At 44.4% G+C, this 27,800-nt stretch overlaps 1 protein-coding gene across 1 annotated transcript in view; it reads left to right on the forward strand.

The window, feature by feature from the left end:
* The window catches only part of MBTPS2 (membrane bound transcription factor peptidase, site 2), a 417,557-nt gene that overhangs the window by 70,271 nt on the left and 319,486 nt on the right, over positions 1–27,800 (forward strand). The window contains exon 3 of the mRNA XM_069204735.1: positions 328–466. Within this exon, the coding sequence (XP_069060836.1) occupies positions 328–466 (139 nt within the window). The remainder of the gene's footprint in view (positions 1–327; positions 467–27,800) is intronic.

Raw genomic sequence — 27,800 nt, forward strand, 5'->3', positions numbered from 1 at the left:
TCACATGTGCCAGTTTGTAGGTATCTGGGGAATGGTTATGACTCATCACTACTAAAATATGTCTGTGGATTCCTGCAGTATATCACCCTTTACATTTAGGTTATGGCACAACTAGCCCTTCGAATAAGCACTCCTGTTGAGTATAGCACTAGTCATCATTTTCCTTTGCGCCCTCGCCAGTCACTTAATCTATTCTTTGACCTTAATGGTCCCATATATATTTAAGGTTGTTGATTGCTGTAACAATGCATATAAAACGTATTGCACATTGCTGCTGATTAGATTACAAAAATGGGTTTGACACTAACTGTTCCCGTTTTATATCAGGTTCACTTTGGGCATGGTTTTTGGAATAATTGCTATGTTTGGCTCCATTATTCTACTTGGGAAGACATTGATGCAGACGCTCACACAAATGATGACAGAAATCCCAGTTGACCAGAATGACCGTATGCTTCAAGTAGTGGTAAGTAGTTACCTTCTTTTGACCACGTTAAGAAAATTCCAGCATATTCTGAAGATATTGATGCATGTATTTCACACCTGAAAGATAAAAGGATAGAGACAACCATTTAAGTTAGGAACCATGAATGAGGCAGTCACCTTTTGGCTTAGCTTGTTGTTGGGCAGAAAAAAATCCTCTCATAATTATGAAACTGTACCATCCTTCTGCTTGTTGCGGTGAATGTAAAAGTGACCATTTCTGATGGATACTTCTAACAACTGATTCCTCACCTTTAGAATATTAGCCAGGCGTCGGACTAGGTCGGGTAACTCTTCATAGCAGTGCTCAAGTGCACCACTAGGTAGAGCCATGTGGCTTCGCATTGGCTTCATCTGCCCTGGAAGTGATGGAGTAAAGTTGCATATAAGCGTCACCCTTGTGTGCCAATATCCGTTTCTTTCTTTCTTCTCCTTAGAGCACAAATCCTGAGCTGTGCTCGCTCTTTAGTTAGCCTTGCCAATTTTTCAAATCAAAATCCAATGTGTAAGGAAATGTTTCCCCACCTAAAACCACACTGTGGAAAACAAGCTGTGACTGTAGAAAACACATATCGATAACAGACCGGCATGTGTTTAGACTCAGGGCACAATTCCATGTTGGGAGAAGAGTGTGCCCTCATGCACCTGAAGGTGATCCCGGGCCTGAGAAGAGACGCTTACGTTGCTGAACATAGGAAGAAAAAATTAACCAAAATGAGGCACAACCCAGTAATCCTTGGACCCAGGTAAGTAAATATAAAACATAAAACAATTGGTCCCCAGCGGAAAGTGTATGCCTTGACTCCCACTGCATTAATTCAGGCACTTACTATAAAAAGAACCTTTTTGACTCAATGCGGTTCTCTAATGTCAATTCATATAATTATTTTATTCAATAATTTAAAAGTAATATATCACTTAAATAATTAAATAGTTATGATTTAGGTGCTTCTATAGTGGCGGCGCAGTGAGAGTGAATAAGGTGATATATATAGTGCCAAAGTGTTGTATGCAATATGTACAAAAATGTGGTTAAAATGTTCAGTGAACTTCCTAAAGACCCCTTTAATCCAGGTGTCTGGAAGTCACCATTTGTCTACTCGTTAATCCACATCAAATTTTATCTGTCAACGTTTCGACCCTGAATGTAAGCATAAATCAAAAACAGGTCATCATCAGGACTGTTATTCTTTTGGACGGTAGCACGTAAAATAAATGAAGTAAAAATAAAAAAACTTCCCTTTAGTCCTTTTATGGAAATAACTAACTAACATTCAAAAGTCCCATCCTGTTTAGTGACTGTTAACCCCTTCGCTGCCAGGCCTTTTCCCCCTCCTGCCGAGCCTTTTTTTGGCTATTTGGGGCAGTTCGCGCTTAGGCCCTCATAACGTTTTGTTCACATAAGCTACCCACGCCAAATTTGCGTCCTTTTTTTTCCAACATCCTATGGATTCTAGAGGTACCCAGACTTTGTGGGTTCCCCTGAAGGAGACCAAGAAACTAGCCAAAATACAGTGAAAATTTAGTTTTTTTCAAAAAAATGGGAAAAAGGGGCTGTAGAAGGCAGCTCGTGTTTTTTTCCCTGAAAATGGCATCAACAAAGGGTTTGCGGTGGCAAGACCACCATCTTCCCAGCTTTCAGGAACAGGCAGTATGGAATTGGAAAACCCAATTTTTCAATACAATTTTGACATTTTATTGTGACATACCCCATTTTTACATTTTTTGTGTGCTTTCAGCCTCCTTCCAGTTAGTGACCAAAATGGGTGAGAAACCAATGCTGGATCCCAGAAAGCTAAACATTTCTGAAACGTAGACAAAATTCTGAATTCAGCAAGGGGTCATTTGTGTGCATCCTACAAGTGTTTCCTACAGAAAATAACAGCTGAAATAAAACAATATTGAAATTGGGGTGGAAAAAAACAGCCATTTTTCTCCACGTTTTACTCTGTAACTTTTTCCTGCAATGTCAGATTCTTGAAAGCAAAATACTGTTACGTCAGCTAGACTCTTCTGGTTGCGGGGATATATAGGGCTTGTAGGTTCATCAAGAAGTCTAGGTACCCAGAGCCAATAAATGAGCTGCACCTTGCAATGGGTTTTTATTCTATACCGGGTATACAGCAATTCATTTGCTGAAATATAAAAAGTGAAAAATAGGTATAAAGAAAACCTTTGTATTTCCACAATGGCCACAAGATAAGGTGTTGAGAAGCAGTGATTATTTGCACATCTCTGAATTCTGGGGTGCCCATACTAGTATGTGAATTACAGGGCATTTCTCAAATAGATGTATTTTTTACTCACTGCCTTACATTTGGAAGGAAAAAATGTAGAGAAAGACAAGGGGCAATAACACTTGTTTTGCTATTCTGTGTTACCCCAAGTCTCCCGATAGAAATGGTACCTCACTTGTGTGGGTAGGCCTAGCGCCCATGAAAGGAAATGGCCCAAAACACAACGTGGACACATCACATTTTTTCACAGAAAACAGAGGTGTTTTTTACAAAGTGCCTGCCTGTGGATTTTAGCCTCTAGCTCAGCCGGCACCTTGGGAAACCTAGCAAACCAGCACATTTTTGAAAACTAGACACCTAGGGAAATCCAAGGTGGGGTGACTTGTGGGGCTCCGACCAGGTTCTGTTACCCAGAATCCTTTGCAAACCTCAAAATTTGGCCCAAAAAAACACTTTTTCCTCTCATTTCGGTGACAGAAAGTTCTGGAATCTGAGAGGAGCCACAACTTTCCTTCCACCCAGCGTTCCCCCAAGTCTCCAGATAAAAATGGTACCTCACTTGTGTGGGTAGGCCTAGCGCCCACGAAAGGAAATGCCCCAAAACACTATCTGGACACATCAAAATTATCAAATACAAAACTACCTGCATTTTTGGTCCTGGGCTCAGCAGCCTTCTAGGGAAACATTCCACACCCAGACATTTCTGAAAACTAGACACCCGAGGGAGTCCAGTGAGGTGTGACTTGCATGGATCCCCCAATGTTTTCTTACCCAGAATCCTCAGCGAACCTCTAATTTAGCTAAAAAATCTCATTTTTCCCACATTTCTGTGTGGGATCACCGCACTGGGACACATTTCATACCACCCAATTTTCCCCTCAGTCTCCCGGTAAAAATGATAACTCATTTGTGTAGGTGGGCCAAGTGCTTGTGAAAGGGAAGAGCCAAAAACATTTCGCTATTGAGGGGGAACAAAGAGGGTCCAAAAGGGCAGTTTGCAAAAAAACATTTTTAGGCTGACAAGTGCAGCAGAATTTTTATCGGTATAGATGAGACAATGTTGGGTGGTAGGAATTTTGTGGATTCCTGCAAATTCCGGAAGGTTCCATCACAAAAACATGGGAAAAATGTGTGATTTCCAGCAAAGTTGGAGGTTTGCAGGCGATTGTAGGGTACAAAAATGGTGCGGGTGCATGTGAAACACACCACCCTGGCATCACCCAGATGTTTAGTTTTCAGATGTGTCTAGGTCTTGTGGATTTTGTAACATGGCAGTGTCCCAAAGTCCATAAAGTGCAGCCCTCACCATTCCAAGTGGGACAATTTTGAGAGTAAGCCAAGTTCTTGTGGCCCAAATGTAAAACTAAAACCCAAAATAATCAAATGTCTTCTTGCTTGCTGTGGGATCCGATGTTTTAGAGTGCAGGGGAGAGCCGAAAGACTGTTACCCCCTTCAGTTGTGGTGGGGGCGTAACTAGGCCCATACTGGTTGGTAGCCACCACCCCAATATATATATATATATATATTTTAATTCCCTGGCATCTAGTATACTTTCTGATCCCCTGGGTGTGGATCAGGGGTAATTGCCCCATCTGTCCACTGGTGGGCAGAACAACTTTGGCCCAATTTATTTGGGGTGGGGCTATTATTATTATATCTTATTTTTTTTTAAAAAACCTTCCCTGCCCTCTGGTGGGCTTTCTGCCCCCCCTTGGGGACAGATGGGCCTTCCAGAAATAGGCCCATCTGCCCCCAATGGGGGGCAGATATGGCCAACAGTAATGTGCCCCCATGGGGAGCGACCCTTACCCAAGGGGCTGCCCCCTAAAGAAAACACACGCATACACACACACCAATCCCTGGTGCCTAAGTGGTTTTTGGCCTAACAAAAATCAGCTGATCTGCCCCCAAGGGGAGCAGAAATGGTCTAAATACAATTTGCCCACCAGGGGAGTGACACTTGCCTAATGGGTCGCTCCACATCTCTAAAAAAACAAAACAAAAAAATATATATATAATATATGGCCTAACATAAATTTGCCCCTCCCACAATCCCCCCCTCCCCACCCCCCGGGGAGCGACCCTTGCCTACGGGGTCGCTCCCCTTGAGTGACATTGCTGCAAAAAAAAGATCCTTGGTGCCTATTGGTTTCTGCCCCCCTTGGGGGCAGATTGACCTAAAATCGGCCGATCTGCCCCCAAGGGGAGCAGAAATGGTCTAAATACAATTTGCCCCTCCAGGGGAGCGACCCTTGCCTAAGGGGTTGCTCCCCATCTGTAAAACAACAACAAAAAAATCCCCGGTGCCTAGTGGTTTCTTCCCCCCCTTGAGGGCAGATCGGCCTAATTAAAATAAGCTGATCTGCCCCCCAAGGGGGGCAGAAATGGCCTAAAAGAAATTTTACCCCCAGGGGAACGACCCTTGCCTAGGGGGCAGATTGGCCGCATTAAAAATAGGCCAATCTGCCCCCAGGGGGGGCAGAAATGGCCTAAATATAATTGGCCCCATAGGGGAGCGACCCTTGCCTAAGGGGTCGCTCCCCACCTCTTTAAAAAAAAAAAATTCAAAAACAAAACAAAAACAAAAAAAATATGATCCCTGGTGCCTTGAGGTTTCTGCCCCCCCCCTTAATAAGGTTTCTTATTAACAGCTGTTCCTGGTCAAATAGGGACGTTCCTCCTATTGAAAGAAGCAAACAAACATTGTATGTCTTCTGCTGTCTGAGCCTCAAATCCCCTCTCTCTTTATTTTATATTATCTATGTCATCCAAACCTGTGCAATGTATATTTACTTATAGTCACTTCTCAGTAACTTACCAATATTAATTTTAATTTCACAACAGTTGATTAATCCCTGGGGATCGTTGGGAACGGTAAATGTTTCCTCTGCCTTCGTATTTCATTACTTTTTAGTTATTGCTTTCTCAAAGTATCCTAAAAAACGTGGTAATTATTCAAACCCTGAATGTTAATATACAGGGAAGCGCTGTGAAGTCAGGAGGAGGGGCAGGAGCCCTTTAAAAACTCTATCACGCTCCCGCCGTCGCGGGAAGCGCTGTGAAATCAGGAGGCGGGGCAGGAGCCCTTTAAAAACCCTTTTGCACTCCCCCCGTCGCGGGAAGCGCTGTGAAGTCAGGAGGCGGGGCAGGAGCCCTTTAAAAACCCTTTCGCGCTCCCGCCGTCGCGGGAAGCACTGTGAAGTCAGGAGGCGGGGCAGGAGCCCTTTAAAAACCCTTTCGCGCTCCCGCCGTCGCGGGAAGCGCTGTGAAGTCAGGAGGCGGGGCAGGAGCCCTTTAAAAACTCTATCGCGCTCCCGCCGTCGCGGGAAGCGCTGTGAAGTCAGGAGGCGGGGCAGGAGCCCTTTAAAAACCCTTTCGCGCTCCCGCCGTCGCGGGAAGCGCTGTGAAGTCAGGAGGCGGGGAAGGAGCCCTTTAAAAACACTATCGCGCTCCCGCCGTCGCGGGAAGCACTGTGAAGTCAGGAGGCGGGGCAGGAGCCCTTTAAAAACTCTATCGCGCTCCCGCTGTCGCGGGAAGCACTGTGAAGTCAGGAGGCGGGGCAGGAGCCCTTTAAAAACTCTATTGCGCTCCCGCCGTCGCGGGACGCGCGCGGGCGGCGCCCGGGCCAAGGGCGGGCCCGTCCTGCGCCCGTCAGCGGCTGACAGAGGCTGGGCTGGGCCACCCCCCTGACATCTATCTCCCAAGTAGGCCTCATTGGACTTAGTCCCACTTGTTTTGTCATTGCCAACTCTGTATCCCGAGTCAGCTACTCCATTTATTCTGACACCCTATCGTTTAACCTTGCACCTACACTAACAACAGATGGGCAAAAGGAAAGCAATAGAGGCAGGGGCCGGGGCAGTGCTAAAAGCCAAGCGAAAAAGGCATAAGCATGCAGCTAGTAACTGCGTTATGGATAGAATCTACTCTCTCCTGGGCGAATGCAACAAAATACTAACTAGCCCCCAGGGAAATATTTCTATTGAAACTGGGGGGGGGGCCCACTTCAACTAACAGGAAGGATGGTCCCATGAAAATCGCTGAGATTTTCGTGAAACGTGGGCAACTAGTCACTGACACTATAGGGGTGGGCGAAAGCAGGAATGTCATCACCCATGCCGCCCCCTCTCCAGTAGAAGACCTACCACTTGCCACCAATGATTCCATCCAGCTTAGTAACCGATTCAATCCCTTAACCAACATCCCTGTATCACACGACTACATCAACCCAGACACCCTGGCAGATGGGCCAGCAGCAACCAATATGCACTCTCCTCATGTAACCCCACAACATATCGAATGCATACAAGCTCTAAGGAAGGAAGTCACAGAACTCAAGCATATGGTTAACTCATTACTTGCAATAGTAAAACAGCTAACCCACGCAAATAACACGACCACCACTAACCTTGCCCAAAACCCAACCCTATCAGGCATCACAACAAACCCGCCCAACCCCTCAGCTTCTTGCCATGTCGGCCCTCACCCTATCGGAGAAAAGACCATGAATTCTCACCAGACACCCTTTTTCCACAACTCAGGCATAGGAAACTCACTAGATATCTATCATAAAACCCTCAAACCCATGAGCAATACCGCCACAAAATACTCTGCACAACCTGCCACTGATCAGTCCCATCTAGGTAATATAGTTCTAATGGTTAACGTTCCCAAGTTAACCACATTGACACGCAAGGAAGGGGTAGACTCTATCAAAAACAAGGCAATCCATTGGATTCGCCATGTTAGAGGCTGCCGATCCATAATACGTGAGGACCTAATTAATGTAGTACGACGGCCAGACCCGGGAACTCACTTTGATATCCTAAAACTGACACTCAAGAACAGGACCATGGCGAACAATCTGGTGGCCCTAGACGCAAGAACAAGCCCACCAGCACACTCACGCATCCAGTTTAAACACCCCAGGCCACCCACGCTCCACGAGGAGTGCCCGACTTACCACCCAGCAGAAAACCTATCCTCACTTGGTAAATACGATTGACTCACAGCCCCACCTAAAATCCTAGCAGGCAAACCTTGCAACCCTCTAACATCTACCAACCCCAGATCCCCCTTTTATCCTACCACTGTCTGCCCATGTATTCCCCCCCTTACCCATGACACCGAGACCACTTCTGGTTCATTGAGCAATCATGACAACGATGCTCCTTCCATCTTGCAGGCACATTGCCCACCAAACCAAGTGCTGTTGCCTAGGCCTGCAAGCACCTCCTGGATCAGGACCAGGCCAGTTCCAACAGAGGAACATCACCAACCACCGCAAGCCTCACAGGCCTACATTGGTATGAACCCATCTCTGCTCCCTCAACCACATCTCCCAGACCAACCCCCGACAGCCAACCTTACAAACCCCAGGCATCTAGACAGGATAACTCAGCCACAATCTGGGGTACGACTTGTTTCATGGAACGTGGCAGGTCTGAAATCTATTCTTCCCCTTCCATCCTTCTCCTCATTTATTGACGAACATGACATATGTCTCCTCCAGGAAACATGGTCACTCGACCCACTCTTCCGAACAGGCTACACAAATTTCCACATCCCCGCTGTGGCCAGCACGAGAGTCAGACCCTCAGGGGGTCTGACAACCTGGATCAAAACATCACTTAGTTGCCATATATCACAGCTACCTACCGTCTCTCCCGACCTGTTAGGCCTTCGTCTATCCTTTGGGCCTGACTCTGTGGTGAACATCTTTAATATCTACACTCGAGGGGTTGGGGGGGTCAAGTCTCCAAAACCCTCTGCGCCCTCGTAGCCCTCTTACAAAATTATCCCCGCCATCACAAAACCATTGTGGCTGGGGACTTCAACGTCACATTCGAACCCCTTGACTGGGACGATCTCAGGTCCACTCGCGAGGAAGATCAAGTCTGGTCTATCCCCGCCCTGTCAATCCCACCCATCAAGAGATGGACGTTGGTCGCTATTCAGGTCAAATCCCTGACCATGGAGTTTGGACTCAGGGCGCTAAATGGCAGAACCAATTCAGACACCAACGGTAGTCACACGTACAACAAAACGAACCACTCCAGCAGAATCGATTATTGCTTATTCGATATAAGATTATGGCCTTTAGTCATCGATATGACGATCATCGAAAGGACTGAAAGTGATCACAACCCTCTCTCTGTCCACACATTAGACCTAGGTAACCCCCCAGCTATGTCTAACCTCGCAGCAGTAGCACCTGATGGTATTAGCCTGGCCAACAATAAAAGACACCTAAAATGGGACAATATCGTGGCTCGGCCCGCACTCATCAACGCTGCCAATAACACCCTAAAATCCACACTCATGGACTTAGAGGCAGGTTCTGCAACTCCCCACCAGGAAATAAGCTCAATCCACACCTCCTGCTTTAAGGACATTGCAGCTCACTTCTCAGCACCCCCAGCTCACGACGACAAACGACCCAAAGGTAGGCACCGCTGGTTCAACAAAACGTGTCGGTCCCTAAACAAGCGCCTAGTTCAAGCCATTAAATCCAAGGACCCCACCGCCATCCGCGTAGCTAGGAAGTCCTATAAATCTGCAATAAGCATAGCCAAGCGTGACCAAGATAACAAATGGTGGACAGCACTCAGCGACGCTGTGCGCGAGAGGAACTATAATCTGTTCTGTTCCCTGGCAGCGCGAGGCCCAGATACCAGTGGTTTGGACATTACAACCAACATTGCCCCAAGAGACTGGATAGTTCACTTTAGTAATCTGTACTCCCCTGATCATGATAGCCCCACCTCTGTTTGCACGCCCCCCCCCCCCTATTTCACTCATTAGCACCCACCACTGCAGCTCCCCTGTTGTTCTCCCAAAGCGATATAACCTACTCTCTAAGCACTTTAAAACGCGGCAGGGCCCCTGGATCAGACTGCGTCCCAGCAGACCTATTCTCAACAGACCTAGCATCCTGGTGAAGATACCTCACCATTCTAGCTAACGCAATAGCATCTGGGGCGCCAATTCCCGACTCTTGGAAAGCGGCCATTGTTATTCCAATTTTTAAAAAGGGCGACAGATCTCTTCCCTGTAACTATAGACCTATTAGCCTAATTGACTGTGTCCAAAAAGTCTTCTGCCACTGCCTCCTTGGGAAGATCGAAGAATGGATAACTGACCACAATATCCTTAGCCCCCTCCAAGCCGGTTTCCGAAAGAAGATATCCACCATTGATCAAGCCCTCAGATTCCTATTATTATATTGGAAAACAGTGTTCATTGGTAAAGGCAGCCTTTATGTAGCTTTTGTGGACCTCAAATCCGCTTTTGACCTAGTACCTCGCAACAAACTCTGGGTCACTCTCTCTCGGATGGGAATCCCGGAGCACATTCTTGCCATTTTGATACGACTCCATGAGGACAACTACGCACAAGTCAGGTGGGGCAACAAGGGCCAACTAACTGATAGAATCCACGTTTCCCGGGGTGTGCGGCAAGGTTGCGCACTTGCCCCGACCCTCTTTTCCCTGTATATCAATGAAATTGTCCCCTCCCTCCTCAGACTGCAGGCTGACGCACCTTCACTTGGCACACAAAAAATCCCAGTCTTACTCTTTGCCGATGACACTCTTTTGATATCCAAGACCCCCAGTGGTCTAAGGAAACTCCTTGCGTGCTTCGAGCATTTCTGCTCATCTCAGGGTCTCGAAATCAACGCCTCGAAAACAAAATTAATGACTCTTAATCCCCACAGATCCTTCAAAGGGAAATTTTCTTTAGAGGGCTCCTCACTTGAGAAGGTGGGCATTTTCAGCTACCTGGGCATAACATTCACTGACAACATGTCCTGGAAGCCACACATAGGAAAACAAGCCCTAAAATTAAGACAAACAACTGGGGCTCTACTAAAAAATTTCCACCTCTCACACACAAAACCAATTCGCCCAGTATTACAGTTATACGAAGCCCAAGCCGTTTCCTCAGCGCTCTACGGGGCTGAACTTTGGGGCTACACCAAAACCCAAGACCTAACCACCGCTGAAAACAACTTCCTAAGAAACCTTGTGTCCCTCCCGCTAAGCACCCCACTGTTCCCTCTTGTCAAGGATCTTGGCATCAAACGCATTGGTCACAAAGCCCGCCTGCGACCTCTGCTGTACTGGCGGCGCCTCTGGACCACCACGGAGCTTGACATCTTCACTGAAGCTCTACAGGTCATCCTAAAAGCCGACCACTCTCACAGAATCCCCTGGCTACGATCTATCAAGGATCTACTATACTCACTCGGGCTCGATGATCTCTGGAACTCACCAGCCACGTCAGTCTTTCCCTCGAAAAGCGAACTAAGGAAACTATACTGGCAAGTGGCCAACCACGAAGACACAAGGGCTGCACTCCACACTACATTATCTTGTGACTTTGTCAACCTAAAAGAGTCATGCAAGTACGAAACTTTTTGGGACCTAATCACGGCCCCAAGGGACAGGAAACTGTACTTCCAGCTCCGCATTGGAACACTCCCATTAAGACTTTTCACCAGCAGCTGGTCACAAAATGAATCCACCGCATGCCCTGCTTGCAAAGCCCCCGTGGAGAATCTCCCTCACCTCCTTTTTGCATGCCCCGCGTATACCGCCCCCCGTAGGAAATGGCTGGCCCCGGCATGCAGACTACTGGGAGTACGCTGCTCTGCGCTAGCCCTGCGAATCCTTAGATCAGACACCAGACCAACGCTAGTGATCGCTATCGCCAAATTCCTCGGAGCCAGTTGGCTTATCAGAGGGAAAACTCTTCTGGACAAAGACTCCAAATAAGACTGTCCCAACATCCTGCGCAGCGCATTTAATTTCATTTCATTTTATCTCATTTTATTCAATTTTTATTCCATTTTTATCTCACTCCTTTCATTTTCTCTTATCTTTTACTCCCTTTTATCATTATATTTACCTGCAATTTTATTATGTGTATTTATTTGTATTTATTATTGCTCGCGCTTTTTTGGCTCTTGTAGCCGCAATAAAGCTTCTTTGAATTGAATTGAATATTGTATCCACATTATTAAATAAAGGTTTGGGCGGGGGGGTGCTTCGTACTTACAAATACAAGTCTCAAACTGGGACTTATTTGTTTGGGGAGTAGGAGGACACCAACTTGCATCTCTCTGATCGTGCTAAAACTGCCTCCTTCAGTAACTTTTGGCAGTACGTAATGTGCACACCACGGCCTAAGAGTGCCCTCAGTCGTATACGAGAAAAATTTAATTCTCGAGTGAAATACACTATGGGAGCATGAAACGCTTAAAGCATTGTGTTTCTTTATTGAAAGCCCTTTATGTAATCGGCTTCATGTAAATGTCACCCAAAACGTAAGCACCAATTACAATTGTTTGGAAAAAGTGACAGTCTGGAAGAATGACCATGATTACCGTGAGAACTAATATCAATATATCAACCTCGTAAAAATAATCCCAAACATATTGAATGTTACCTGAACATTATCTCAAAAAGGTAGCAATCGCAGCGAATAATCAGTTATTGGAAAATGATCCATATTTCCATGTCGTGGTAGAGCACTGTGCATGATTACAGTAAAACAGTTTATTAAACATTCAACCCTATTCAACTTATTGAATAAAAATTGCAAATGGTTTAGGTTAAATGCATTAACATTAAAAATTCTACTTGGAAAAAAGATCAAACATAAGAATTAGAATAGTCCATCCCATTGTTTAGGCTCCAACAAAAACTATCTGTGGTTAAACCACGCTCTCTTCCTAGCTGTCTTAACCATTCTCTACAAATAACCTCTTTCAGTCAGTCTTTCACTGAGTGTATCTGATTCCCTGAAATAGTCTATCCTTTTTGTACAATTTCTGCAAATACGTAAAAATTGTCCAAAAGGTAAATTGTCTCTCAAACTTCTGGGATGGTTACTAGTATAGTGTAAAAGTGTATTCCTCTCGGTTGGTTTTCTAAACAAGTTTACAAATAGCTTGCCTTCATCAACTCCTATCCTCAAATCTAGAACTCGAATACTGTCTCTCTTATACTCCATAGTAAATTGTATATCTGTTGTCCTTGTGTTGAGCCATGTATGGGATGTACTCAACTCACTCCAAATGAAAAAAACATCATCAATATATCGTGTCCATTTCCTGATTTGTCTTAAGTAGGGATTCAACTGATTGAAAATAATGTGAGTCTCAGTCTGCCAGGAACAGGTTTGCTAGGTCTGGAGTGAAGCTTGCTCCCATTGCTACCCTTTCACTTGATAGTAAAAACAGTTATCAAATCGGAAATAATTCCTTCCCATTGCTATTTCCATTAAAGAAGCTAGAAACTGAGTAGGTACCTGTACTGGTTGAGGAGGGGAATCCAATATGCTTGTTATTACCCTCAAGGCCTCATGCTGGGGGATACTCGTATACAGAGATTGTATGTCCATTGTGACCAAAAAATCTGTAGTTATATTAAACTTCATGCCCTCAACCATAGCAATGAAATGCATACTGTCCCTCACATGAGCGTTACTTAAAGATACAAATGGTTTTAAGAAAAAATCTACATACTGGCAGAGAGGTTCCAAAATAGATCCACACCCTGACACTATGGGTCTCCCTGGGGGATTCTCCAATCTTTTGTGTATCTTAGGTAAAGTATATATCACAGGTATCCTAGGGTGTTCTTTATTTATTAACTGATGTTCATTTTTACTTAGGAATCCCTGATCTAAGCCCAGTTTAGTCAATTCAGCTATCTTCTTCTTAAGTTCTTTTGTGGGGTCACCTCTGATCTTTTCATAACATTGAGTGTCATTAAGTTGATTTAGAATTTCTTGGCGGGAGTCTGCTACTTCGTGTTTGTCTTTCAACTTTTTTAAGGCTACACTCTCATTGTATGTAAGATTGTATTTAACATACTTTTGTGTTTTACTTAGAGTATCTAAGTCTTTCAGCACCATCTTTTCAAAAGTCAGTATTTCACTAGGCATAGTATGTGCTGGGGGGTAAAAGAGGATGGAGGTCGAAAGCCTGTCACATTTACTCTGCTCGCATTGGGGACCCCCTTAAAAAAAAATGTAATCGTATTTTTCTAAAAAGAAACACTGTAATTCGAGTTTCACCTCAAAGAAATGAATACAAAAGAAAGGCCCTTACTAAGAACCGATATCTCATCTGATGTGAGTCTATATTTAGATAAATAGAAAATGGGCGACATATTTGCAGAGCTATCTCAAGCTAAGGCAACGTTATTTTCAGGAATATTCACTTGATCAAATGTAAGTATTGTGGGATTTGTCACTTTAGGGGACAGCTTGACTCCTGGTATCTCTTGGGTTGAGTGTAGATACTCAGTAGTTATCACAACCTATGTTAATTGATCGGATAAAGGTGTTATTAGAGCAGTAACCGTAACCTCCTGGGTTACATATAAATGTTTTAACCCAGTACTTCCTACCAGGAATATTGTTGGCATCTTGTCTGCCGCTCTCCATGAGATTCTTGGAAATGTATTTGGCCCCTGTTCCTCTCTCTGCCTCTTCTCCTTCTTTGTCTGTCTTCTTCTCCCCCACCTCTCAATAAAAAAGGCTCCAGGCCTAAACAAAGGAATGACAATTCTAATAGGTTGACTTGTGTTACCACATTCAGTCCGGCTAGCAACGACATTAAAAAGATCATCAAACTCCATTGGGAACTTGTTAAGGAACATCTCACTGAACAACAATTGCCTTTATTCTCTTTCAAGAAAGGAAAAAATGTGAAGGGAACATCAGTGAGGGCGGCACTACCCCAGTCATCGAAAACATAATACATTGGAAGATTGTAGACAGGCTTCAGCAGTCTGAAGTGGACTCATTGCGATCATTGCAGCCATCTTTAACCCTAAGCTCCCTCACCCATCTCCCCACCCTAGCAGACAGTTAAAAAGGATTGATGAGTTTAGAAAACAAATGTTCTCTACTGCCAGCCTAGCCTGCGGTCAGTGAACATGGTTTGCCTATTAGGCCGATTAAATGTCCTCTGGGTCACGGCCAGCAATATCTTGCCAGAGGTCCTTGAAGAATTTAGGACCTCCCTGGCTCTAAATATTCAAGATGGCCAGAAAGCAGACAAAGAAGTAATTCCTCCTGTCCTCGATGCTGCCTGTTGCATGGGGTGGGAAGCTGGCACTAGTATGTTGCTTCATCGCCATGTGTGGATGCGATTCAGACAGTTTTCAGGACAAGGCCAGGCATCCCTTATCGATATGCCTTTCGATGGATCTTCAGCACAATAGCTGACTCTGCCATTGAAAGCTTTAAAGAAAGTCAGGCCACAGCACATTCTTTGGGCCTCTCTACCCTTGCCACATAATTTCCACATATGTTTTGACCTTTCTGATTCTATCCCAGAGTGTTGGCGTAGGCAACGCCAGGGTCCCAGCCCCCACTGCAGTCACCCCAGTCCTTTTGTGGCTGGGTTAGCAGGCAATGCACAGGTCATCAGGCGCATCAATCTTCTTTGACCTCTCCCTTGTGGCCACAGCATCCAAGCCGCTTTAATTCACCCTTAGTGGCTCACAAACACCCTATGGGGAGGCAAATTCAATGCTTTCTTTCAAGGTTGCAATTCAGCACATCATGCAGATGGATCCTCCAGATCGTTCAGCAGGGCTTTGCCCCTCCATTCTGACCTGCTGCATTTTTCTTGCACATTAAAGTGGCTCTCAGAGGTGCTTCTATTTATCTTACCACAAGAGGTGTGAAGTCTACTATCAAAAGGGCCATTGAGAGAATTGAGGACTTGGAAATAGGGATGGGTTCTTACTCCCTCTTTTCCTCATGCTGAAAAGGATGGTGCCTTCATCCTATTTTAGATCGTGGCCCTCTGAATGCCTTCCTAATAACTGACAAATTAAAAAAGTTCACACTGATGCAGGTCCTGTCTGTCCTAAATCTGGGAGTTTGATTAGTAACCTTGGAACTTCAGGACACGTATTTTCATGTGCCCATCTTGCAGAGTCACAGACATGCAGACCAAGAGTGGACAAGAGCATTTTCAGTTTGCTGTGCTTCCCTTTGTCCTTACCAGCACCTCTTTGGTATTAACAAAAGTGGCAGTGGTGACAGCTGCCCGTCTTCGGAGATTGGGGAGAATAGTTTCCCCCTACTTTGACAACTGTTTGTTGAAGGTGTTCCTGCCACAGTCAGTCGTAAACCACCTCCAGAAGGCTGAGAACCTACTGACATCTTTTGAGTTCTCGATCAGCGAGTCAGTCACACCTGACTCCTTCACATAGATGTCATCTTCAGTCCTGGATCTCTGTGAGTGCAGACAGCTGTGAGGCTTCTTGGCCTGTTAGCTTTATGCACCCTGCTTGTCCACTTTGTTAGGTGGCATATGCAATGTGATCTGAAGTCTCAGTGGGCCCAGCACCAAGAAAACTTGTCCGATGTCATCTCGGTTTTGAAGGAGACTGCACAAGATCTGCAGTGGTGGCTTTTTGATTGTAACCTGAACAGCGGCATACTTCTCTCTCGTCTCTACCCAGAGCCGATAGTGGTCACAGATGCGTCACTACAGAATAGTGGGAGATCATCTGGGATAGGGGAGATCAGCGGACTCTGGTCTCTAGCAGACATCTGACTCCATATCAATCTATTGGTTTTGGGAGCCATTCATATGGCATTAAAGGCCTTCCTGCCATCCATCAAGGGCAGGATGGTACATTTTCTCAAGGACTATGCCTCCGCCATGCACACTTCAACAAGTATGGTAGAGCGGAGTTGTTTGTCCTGTGCCAGGAGGCTTTGCACCTTTTGTGGTGGTTGGAGCATAAGAGCATCTACTTAATTGTACACCACTAGTGGTATCTTTGAACACCAGGGCAGACAAGCTCAGCTGGTGGCAGATCAGGAATAGCTGCTGCACCCTGAGGTGGAACAGGCCATCTTCCGAGTATGGGGTGAACCCTAGCTAGATCACTTTGTCAACGCTGAAAGCGCAGTGTTTAAACTCTTGTGCATTTAAGTACATAAGAAGGCTGTACTTAGGAGATGCATTTTGACTAGAGTGGAACATGGGACTCTTGTATTCCATCATGCTTGAAATGGTAAGAAGCGTAGAGCGAGGCTGTGTGGGCTAGTGGGGCACACTTAAGTGTCTCTTTAGTGAGCAACTGATGTCATCTCACAAGGCAGGGAAGAACTGGTATTGATGGGAGAGATGTTTTATCTGGGGAAAGGCAGACCTTTTAATTGTGCTTTCAGTGGGAAACTTGCCTACCGGCTTCTCCTGTTTGAAAAGTTCTGCCAGGTCCTTCCAGCCATGTCCTTTGCTCTGTCCATATGCAATATGGGTGGCACAGGTATATTTGCCCTGCATTGCGAGTCAGAGTGGGCATGGAGTTTATACATATGTGGTGCTCTACTGTGTCCGCATTACTCCATTTTGGATGTCCTGTGGGTGATAGTTGACAAGTTGAAGGTGGAGGATAAGCCTGCCAGAGACGGATGTGATTTGCTTAAAACCTAGAGAATATTCATAGGACCTTTTGAATTGAGCCAGACTCACATGCATAGGGGGGTAGGGGACAGCCGCTTCCCCTTCCCTGCATCATTCATTCACAAACGTCTACAGCAAACAGTGTCCTGCACACCGTTTTATTTGTAGTTTTCTGACGTTTCCAGGCAGAGAAGACTACTCTACCTATGTGCTATTTTTTTTTTTTTTTACAGAGCCCAGCATTGAACATACAATACCAACACCTCTTCCAGCCTAATTTGCATATCAGGCAAATGCATCTGAGCAGCCACTGTGACAAAGGGTAGTTCCCCTAAACGCAAACATTTACTAAAATGGAACTAAACAGATCTGAACTCTGAGATACTGAGGAGAAAACCCAGGTGAGGCTGCCAGGATTTCTCATTGGCCAGTGCAAGGGGCCCTACACCAGTGAAGGCTGAGAGAGACTCCTTTTAAGTTGTTCCACTATTCCAATCTATTTTTGCCAGGCTTAGAAACCTGTAGGTCCTACACCCTTCTAGAAGAAGCTGCTGAAAACCCTGAAGGAAGAAACTCCCTTACTGCAGTTACAGGTTCTGGAGATCACCATTAGTACATGAAAGGCTTTCTAAAAGTGGAGCTCCTTGAGAAACTGTTGTAGTAATTGAACATTGGCATACCTGTGGCCAAGGAAAGGACCTACACTACTAGATTCAAAAGGAAGCACTTGTATCCCTCATCAGCCCCCGTGTACAAAGTGTTGCTCTGCAGTACCCACGAAGGACAAACTTATCTGTTTCTGTAGTCTGTGCTTGGTTGTGGATTTTTGATCTCTCCTAACCTGTCCTCTGATAGCTACATGAATGGCTCGGAAGAGGAAAAAGTGATTGTGCGTGGCAGATTAGAAGAAGCACCTGTGATGAATTGGCACTAAGAAAATCACAACTGCATCCAGCAGTTTCCATATCAGTCCACTCCAGAATCATCACTGTGACCCAGTGTAGGCCATTTGTTTGTTTGGATGGTAAGATTGAGTTTGGGCCTCAAAAAGATCTAAAGACCTAAATCCCCTCCAGCGCAAGGGGTACCAGATTGCAACCTCTCCATTGTGCTTGCATGGTCCCTCAATTGTGCTTGCATGATGCACATGAAAAGATTTGTAGGAGCTGGGTGTCATTTTTAGAGTTGGTGCGGTGGTGGCATAATCATTACTGCCACTCCCCCCGGTCCATGGGCGCACATGCACACAAGCTGGAGAGACACACACCCTGCCCCCAGCCAGCAGGTCAAGGCAGGAAAACTGGAGAAAACTATTTATTGAGATACAGTACAAAGGTCATCAGGATAGATAAAACCTCTAAATGGTAACAATTAACCAAAATGCTGCCAGTATTGTTGTTGTTCGTTCAGCTGCGATGAAGTGAAAGTAAACTGTGCCTTGCAAATTCTGGGTAAAATTATTGTATTTTGTACTGATCTTGCAACAAAACATCATTGTGTGGAAAAGCCTGGGAAGAGCCTGAAATTAGTATTTGAACAGTCCTGCACTTCTGGCCCCCATTCATAATTGTGTGCATTATTCCAGGCTGCTCTGGCTGAGCTTGTTGAGAGCCTTTCAGAGCATCACTGAAATGCAGAGAGCACAACTTCAAAGGGAAGGAAAGGAACAGGAGTGGCGGAGGTTGGTGACAAGTTAGTTATTTTGTTTCTTAATTTGGGACAGAGGGAGAAGATATGTTTTGTATGGCTCCCCTATTACTCCTTTACCCCTGCATAGCATTTGAAAGCACTGCTAGATGATCTGGGAGGGGGAGGAGGGGCATAAATAACATAAAATTGTAGATGTGTAAAAAGTGATTTACAGGAATGTGTCTCACCAAGTTTCTGAATTACATCATAGATAACTCTGGCTTTGGTCTTGTTGTATTGTATTGTAATAGTATTTATATAGCGCTTACTACCCCTGACGAGGCATTGAAGCGCTTTTGTGCGAGTAGCACGCTACTCCTGAACCTAAGAGGAATTAGTGGTGGATTAGTATAGGGAAATATGAGTACAGTTTTAGTATTATTATGAGTTAATTTGAGCAGAGGGTATGTGAGTTTGTTAGTTGGATTGACTAGAGTAATGAAGGGATAGAGGAGGGAAGAATCCAAAAGTGTTAATTGGGAGTTTATAGTAATAGGACGAGGCTTGGGATGAGTAAAGGAGAGATGGAGGAGGGAAGAGCCAGTGGAAAGGGTTAGGAAAGGGTTAGGGAGATCATAGTAGCAGGAGGGGTTTTGGATGAGTAAAGGTGCGATAAATGAGGGAGAATTTAGTAGTGTTGTTTGGGAGATCATGATAGTAAACAGAGGTTTGGATGAGCTAAATGTGGAAGAGGAGGGAAGAGCTTAGGCAGGGTTATTTTGGAGATGAAAGTAGTAGAATGGGTTTGGGATGAGTCAGAGTGGGGATGGAGAACAGATTGATAGAGACATGACATATGGTGATGGGTAGACAAAGTAAAGCTTACAAGAGAGCACATTTATGTACTTTTTTATTATTTGTTGTTGCACATTTTTTTCAGTTCACGTCCTGCCATTCTGAGCATTCCATGCTGTGTTTTGTTGGGGAGGATTCTGGAATGCTATTCCATAGATGTGAGGCCTCTTGAGACAGCCTCTCTACCTCGTGCCTCTACCGTGGCTCTAGTGACCAGGACGGAATATATACTCCACATTTGGAGGGTCCTCTAGTTGGCTAGGAAACACAGGCAGTGAACACCCAGGATAAAAAGATGTTCATATATTTCTGATAGTCCCTTCAATGTAAAACATGTTATTTTTGAGGCGTGGTGTTTGACACTTAACATAAAACACTTTTCATTCCGGAACAGGTATCCATTAAACGGTATGGTCTACCATTTTCAAGCTACAGTTGCTAGAGTTGTGTCGCACAATATATTTGATTCATTGTTACACCAGTTTGTATTTTAGGGTTTGATTTGTTCTAATAAAATATGCTGTCACAGATTTTGTGTGATTTCTACAAACATTTCTCAATAACTTTCCAACCAGGCCTCAAAGCTAAATGTGAGTGTTTGGACCTGTCCGAATGCAGCTGTTGGCAAGATGGTCGTACTAGAGTGGAGGCTGACCAAGTGAATTAATTGTTCAGCTAGAGTGCCACCAAAAATGGGAAAATAAGCAAATCCTCTTTGAAGTATACACTTAAAAAATTAAACGCATGAATAGATCACTTCAAGGTTGTTTAAGGTGTCTAAACCAATCTTAAAAAACTATCACATGAAACTGAAGTAGATTTGGCAGTTAAAAAATAGGATTTTACACAGCATGGTATTGAAGTAGCAGCTCTCGGCACTTCCTCGACTCAAAACTTGTACAGATGCCCATTATTTTAGTCTGAGAAAGGTGGAAACCCTCTGATGAGCAAGTATACTTTCATTTCACTTTAAAGTAAACATGGACAAATAAAGTGAACACGGAGTTCTTCTTTTAACAAGTACTCAATTTAAACTATATATTTCCGTAGGAAAACAGAAATTTGAATCACTGAAAAATCTATCACATGAAAGAAAATGTGGTCCGGAAACCATTTGGTATTTTTACATTAGCTATGTCTTTGTGTTACTTTATTATGGATCTGTTTGCCGGGGTGAAGGAATCCAGGTGACAGTAAATAATGTTTTAACTGTGTCTTGATTAAATCAGATTACAAGGCTTCCTCCCTTACATAAATGAATCATACACCCTCTGTTGTGTATTTGCCTCTCACTCTTTGCTCTTTCGATAAACTCTGACTTGAAGAGAAGGACACTGTTCTATCACCTGCAGTAGCATCCTTGTTCTTAACTGCGCATAACTTCTTTTTTTGAGCCACAATATCATTGGTTACTTCCAAAAACAAAACTCTGGCAAATTCCAGCAATAGGCACACGGCTGTGGATTTGTGATTAGCTGCTAAATGAGCTGCTGGTTATGTATTATGAATGATAAATAATTTGTTATACAAGTACAGTAGCGCTGGAAGTGGGTGCGGTAACAAACTGCATTTGATATTCAGTGCAGGTAACATTTGTTCTGGAGAACACACTCCTGAAGAAGCCCTGTAGGTTTTTGGTAATCACTTGCTGCAACAAACGATATAGATTCTGTCCCTACTCCTTGTAATTGATAGCGATTTCGATCCGTAGAGAGTGAGACAGACGACAATCCACCCCAAATTTCATAGGTGTGTAGAGGATGGAGCATTCCACTCTCCCTAGAGAGAAGCGAGATAAGATTGCACAAATCAGCTGCACTTAAACATGGGGATTGCCAATCTGGAATTGCAGTGTTTACTGTGTAAAAAATATATTGTGTAAAAAAAAGAATAAACACAGGAAGTCAAGGTTTTCTCTTCTTACCTTGCCCCATTGCTGCTGAATGTGGGGATTGTCTGATCATAACCATTTATCTCCAGGTAATTGTGCCAAGAGTGTCCGTTGTCTTATCTCTAGGAGAACAGTTGATGAGGAGCAGTGGAATGAAACCAAATCACCTCAAAATTGAAGTCCTTATCGTAGGAGAACCCCTATTTTTGGAAACCTTGGAAGTGATGCCTCAAGCTAGGCGGGGGCACCCAACCCATTGGCGATACCATCACATAGAGGAAATGTGTCTGACTTATGGTGGTGGCTTACAGCCTCTTGCCTGCACTCTAGACGAAGCACAAAACCTTTTTTCTTTCCCTGCCTGTACTCTGGGAGAGCCATAAGATGTAGAAGGGCCCAGCAGAAGCATCTGTACATATGGCCAGGGTGGAGCTGAGAATAAACTGAGAACAAACTGCGTGAGAACTCAGGCAAGTAAAATGAACAAGCAACAAACAGATCAGTGTGAAAGGAAACATAGCTGGAGGCATTAACTCTACTACCTCTCATGCCTTCACATGGTAAAAATGTGAGAATAGTCCCAGCGATGTGAATCTGTTCTTCTAAGTAGCATAATCTATTTGCTAGACGACATCCAGTCGAAGTAAGCATGGTGGAGGTCACTAATTCTAAATTCCAAGAAGCCCTCCTCAGCAATACAAGCAATAGCATGAAGGCACACAACACTCCTAACTGAGATGTTAATCCAAGCTTTTGGTGGAGCTCTAGCAAGAAATCTTTGATGAGCACCTCTCTGTGATGTTTGAATGTAGTGGTTTAAGGGTTAATAGACCAGATACAACAGAAAACACACCAAGCATTAAGTTATACCCATTAAACAACTACCGCACTGGAATAATTGTGGTATCAGTTGATGCAGACATTAGAATATGTATGCTTTAGGCTAAGATAGTGATACACAGAAAACAGACTCCAAGCAGAGATCAGACCAAGTCACTCTCATAACAGGTACCTTTTATGATAAGATAGGATCTCGAAAAGTCGAGGAATTCACCATCACTGCATCAAGACTCTACCTTTAGGGAATGTGTAGCTCCAACCCCCAAGGGAACATCATTTGCCAAACACCCATCTTCCTTAGACTTCATGACTTGCATCTCTAGCACAATCAGAGTCCCATGCTAGTAGGCAATAGGCAGACAGGACATCTGATACAGGCAGCACCCAAGAGAGCAGGGATGAAGGCTCCTTCTGGCTAATGTGGGAAATCATTAGTCTCAGAGCACGCCGCCACTTTCAAGGGGTGTTCGGCATATTTAATAACTGCATTGTGAATAAAAAGATGGAGTTTGTTTTTAAGTTCTGAAGTGGGAGCATACAGAACCCAGGATTAATACTTTCTTGGTCTGCCAATGAGGTTAATGCGCTCAAGATTGATTTGTATACAACCAACTCAGAGAGCTTACTTGTACAGTAACAGTAGGTTGTATTCAGAATTAGACTCATACAGGCACATTTAAGGTATGAGCTGCTGGATTTAGTTATTTCTTAGTTGGTTTTGGTCTCTTATAGAAAGACTTCTAGAAAGAGTCAACATTCATAGAACATACACAACCCCTTTGTATCGTTTCAAGCTGTAGTGTCTTGTAATATAAAAATGTTTATAACAAACTTGGAGATTTTAAAAAGTGTACATTTTATAACGAGCCATTCTTTCAGTAACAAAATTTAAACTATACATCAGTTTATATATTGCATGCTCAATATATATGTTCAAAAGTGGGACCTCCAGTTTCTCTCTTATAGATTAGGCTGTACAGTAAGAGAACCTGACAGCTATCTTGTATATTTACCAAACACCTGGAGAGGGAGAACAAATACGCTTTTCTTTTTGAGTGTTCACAAAGCACCTTCTGCAATCCCAACTGATAGGTCCAAGCTTAAATGTTAAATATTGGATCAGACAGGAGAAGAATAGAGTACTTGGAAGAATAATGCCAGTCCCCCTTTACCTTAGTCACTCGTGTTTATCCATTTTATGTCATTTTTGGGATGGAAAATTCCTCTGCATTGTGAAGACATGTACCCCGGCCCTGAGTGTCCAACTTTGTTGGTGTCTTGGTACCTGATGCAGATTTTTGCTGTCATGGTGAACATGGATCATGCATGTGTGTCATGACATAGGCCTGTCTCACACATTGTGGTCTTGTTGAACCGGGAGGGGCACCCAAACCTCTACCCTCATAGTGGTGGAAGGCTTCTACCTTCACCAAGAGATGAACAGCACAAGTGCAGTGGTGGCAACATACTATGTTGTGATCCATAGTGGTGAAGAGGTCCTTTTTTCCCTGTGTCACTGAAGTGAGGCCTACAGGCTGACTCACCTTTTTAAAAGTTCTGCTACTGTGTGTTTACCTCACCCCTTGCCTACATCAGGTTGATGTGGACGTGCCTTTATACGTGGTGGAAACATTCTTGAGTGCAAAGGGATACACTAGACCTAGGGTGTTGTATGGTATAATGTGCACATGGTAAGTGTATGTGTGCTGGCAGTCTGTGTTTAAAGTGATACACTACAGTACAGAGGCAGTGTAGTGCTGAACAGTGGGCAAAAGCTGAGTGTTACATGTGCATATGCTGGTGGTGGGGTAATGCATGAGCATAGCAGTAGTAGTCAGTGAATGTACTGGTAGTGTACACTGAGAGCAGAAGTGCTTACACTGGTACATTACATGGAGGACCTTGGGTTACATTTTGGGAAGCCTAGGCCTGCCTGGTGAAAACATGGGGAGTAGAGGAATTCCCTCAAACAGAATTGTATATTGCTGCATTCCTGTAAGCTGGACGAAAAAAGTACTGGATGAGGTAAAGGCAAGCTCTCCTTTTGCATTTCAAAGGACTCTTTGATTCTGTGACAGATCACAAGGAATGGGCCTGGACACATGTCAGGAAGATGGAATAACCATAGTGGTTTTTATTGTAAGTTATCAGTTAACCAAAGAACCAAATGACAAGTGCCACAGCATCGTTTGGAATGATACAAAACTAATAACACAGTGCATACATCAGCAAGATATATTGGACAAATTTTGGCTGCGTTAGCCCCCGAATGTCCTTGTTTAAATTTGTTTATTAACATTTTCTAAAGCATTTGTCAGTCATTACAGCGTTTCAACTCAATATAATGCAGGCTAAAACGGTTCAACATTATCGCAATTGTATAACACAATGCTTTGTTATATGAAATCACCTTTGACTTTATAATTTCTGGGAGCAGCAACTGCATGCTTCTGAAAATCCAAACTATATGTGATACATGATAGTTGTAAGGCAATGGCAACACAAGAAATGTCGCCACACGTAAAAGTGGCATACTGTAAAACAACTAACTGTACCTGCAAAAACAAGCATTGGCACAGGTGTTTAGCCAGGGCTATTGGTTTTGCCAATGTCTTTAAGCTATGTTGTAGAGCACTGTGACTGCTGTGCAGCATGTTGAAAAGTTATAACTAAAAAAAGTATAATTATTTTTAATGCTGAATATATATAACCAAGAAGACATTACGTACAACTGAACAACCCTGTTACAAAAATAATTAAAAGACAATGTCTTCTAGTTTTTTTGTCCTTGCAATGGCAACATCTTCGTGCCTGTTTAGTATAGCTTTTTGATTTATTAGAGGGGAGGGGACATAAACAATGGGAGGGTGGAGGTTGGGAAATAGTACATATATTACAACATGAGCAGTGGACGGACACTAGTGGAGAACCAACTGATGCCAATCCTGAGGGCAGACTGAGGTGGTGCTGAGTGATGCTGAGTTGGTAGTGTGCTGCTGCGGAGATGGTGCTGAGTGATATTGAGGTGGTGGTGCATTGGTGCTGAAGTGGGGCTGCGCTGGTGCCATGGTGGGGTGGTGCTGTGCTAATGCTGAGGTGGTGCAGAGTTGGTGCTCAGGTGATACTGAGCTGAGGTGCTGCTAAGTCATGCTGAAGCGGTGGTGCTTCGCTGATGCCCAGGTGGTGCTGAGTGATGTGGAGTTGGTGCTGTAGGCAGGGGGTGCTGCGTTGATGCTGAAGTGGTGCTGCGTTGGTGCTGAATTGCGCCTGTGGGGTTGCGCTGGTGCTGAGATGGGGCTGCACTGGTGGAGCACTAATATGGAGGTGGTGTTGTGCTGATGCGGAGATGGTGATTCACTGATGTTGAGGTGATACTGCCCTGGTACTGAGGTGGTGCTGCGCTGATGCTGAGTTGGTGCTGCACTGGTGGCGATGCACTGATGAAGAGGTGGTGCTGTGCTGATGCTTAGGTGGAGCTGTAGTGGTGCCGGTGCTCACGTGCTGCTGAGTGATAGTTGGTGCTGAGTTGGGGCTGCGCTGGTGCTGAGTTTTGGCTGCAATAGTTGTGGTGCATTGATTTGGCTGGTTGGCAATTAGGAGAGTGACACAAAACGGGCCCGGAAGACATGTTTTGAACTCAGGAGAGGAAAGTTTCTGGAACAGAACATAATGGCTGACTCGTGGAAGGCACGCAGAACATTGTTCACACGACCGACAAACTAGGCTTTTTGTATTGCAAAAATCCTTGCACCATGCACATTACTTTATCATAAAATGCAAGGATCTTAAATCAATATGTGTTGGAAAGTGGTAGAAGAGGGGGTGGTGGGGAATTGTCGAGGGAAAGCTAAATTTAACACAAGTTCAGACAATTGTACAATGCCAGTCTTCATCTTCTGTAACAGGCAATGGCTAATAAGGGTGTACGAAAGAGTGGAGTAGACGGACAGCTGCTATGTGCTGAATATGATACAGTACAAAACATGGGTCCTTGGAGCCTAACCATGCTTGACGGCAAACTCTGAACACATCCCCACCGTGTGAAACCCGTGGAGGGGGGCGGGGCGGTTTGGGAGACGAAGCAGATGATAACAAGGCTGTTGACTGTAAAATCCCTTCACAAAAAAAAAGATAAACAAGCGCTATGTCCCTTAAAAACAACCCAGAGGCACACTTGCATTGCCAGAAGAAGCCCAAAACAAACCCGATACCACATAACACACAAAAGTTGTTAAAAAATATACAGGCAACAAGAGGCGCTAACAACAAGCATATTTATCGACTTTAACATACACTTTAAAACAATGCTGCAGTAAGGGGGAAGGAATGGTGCCTGAGAGCAGCTGCTGAGTCCTAGGAGTCTCGTGGGCTTTAAAACACTGCCCCTGACCTCAGAATTGATGGGTGCGTGTGGTGGGAGGCTTCACAGACAAGCAGCAAACTAAACTTGACGAAGGCACGCACGTAGCCACTCAAAAGACATTTGCATGTGTCAAGAGCTGTTTGGACTTTTTTTTTTTTTTAAGTACTTGAGCAGAGTGTAAAATAGGTTAAAGCAGAAGCTGACAAGTTATGCGGCGATGCTCCAGGAGAATGAACGAGTTACAAAAAAGAGGGACTAGGAAGACATATAACCCACTGGCAAGCAAGGAATTTTGAAAGACAAGCAATTAGACAAATCATAAACGATGGGCAGAGTTCAACCCCACAAAGTACATACAACATGTCACTGGCAGAGCAAGCGCTGTGTAGGCTCGACCTAAAAAGAGGGGTCAGGTATGCATTGGTCAATACAAACAACAATTCAAAACACATTTCAAAATGTGAACTGCCCTGCAACCAGCTAGCATGCATAAGGAGTGGATGTGATAAGGCCTTGCACACCTTGTGAGCAATCAATTTGAGGATGATCTAAAATTGGATGCTACATTCAAAGGGGTATGTAGGGCATGATTGGTGAACGAACAGATTATCTAGGCAGATGTATGCCTCACTGAGGGACCTCAACTGGCGTTGTCCGATAGATGGGTGGGTGTGCGAAAGTCTGCAAGTATGGCATCCCATTGTACAGCTAATGGGTATTTAAAAGGCCTAGTGCATTGTCTGTATGCAGGGAAATACTATTTGTCTGAGCCCAGGTAAGCGTTGACCATTCCCAGGCTGCATGCTCAGGAGGAGTGGGGGATTTCGGTGGCTTAAATCGAGGAACCTTTCAGTGTCCCGGTGTTTTTTGCTGTAGTGAAGCAACCCGAGGATACCTGCCTTCCAAGTGCACAGTTCTGGATGTTCAGTGCATCTTGCTAAGAGAATGGGACCTCATGCCAGTATAACTGCAGGGCTGGGCAGGACAAAAGCATATGTAAGAGATTGGCATCTATGTGACTGCCATTGAGGCAGGTGTGATCAGTTTGTAAAAAA

The sequence above is a fragment of the Pleurodeles waltl genome, chromosome 8 (assembly GCF_031143425.1).
Source record: "Pleurodeles waltl isolate 20211129_DDA chromosome 8, aPleWal1.hap1.20221129, whole genome shotgun sequence".
NCBI classification, from domain to species: Eukaryota; Metazoa; Chordata; class Amphibia; order Caudata; family Salamandridae; genus Pleurodeles; species Pleurodeles waltl.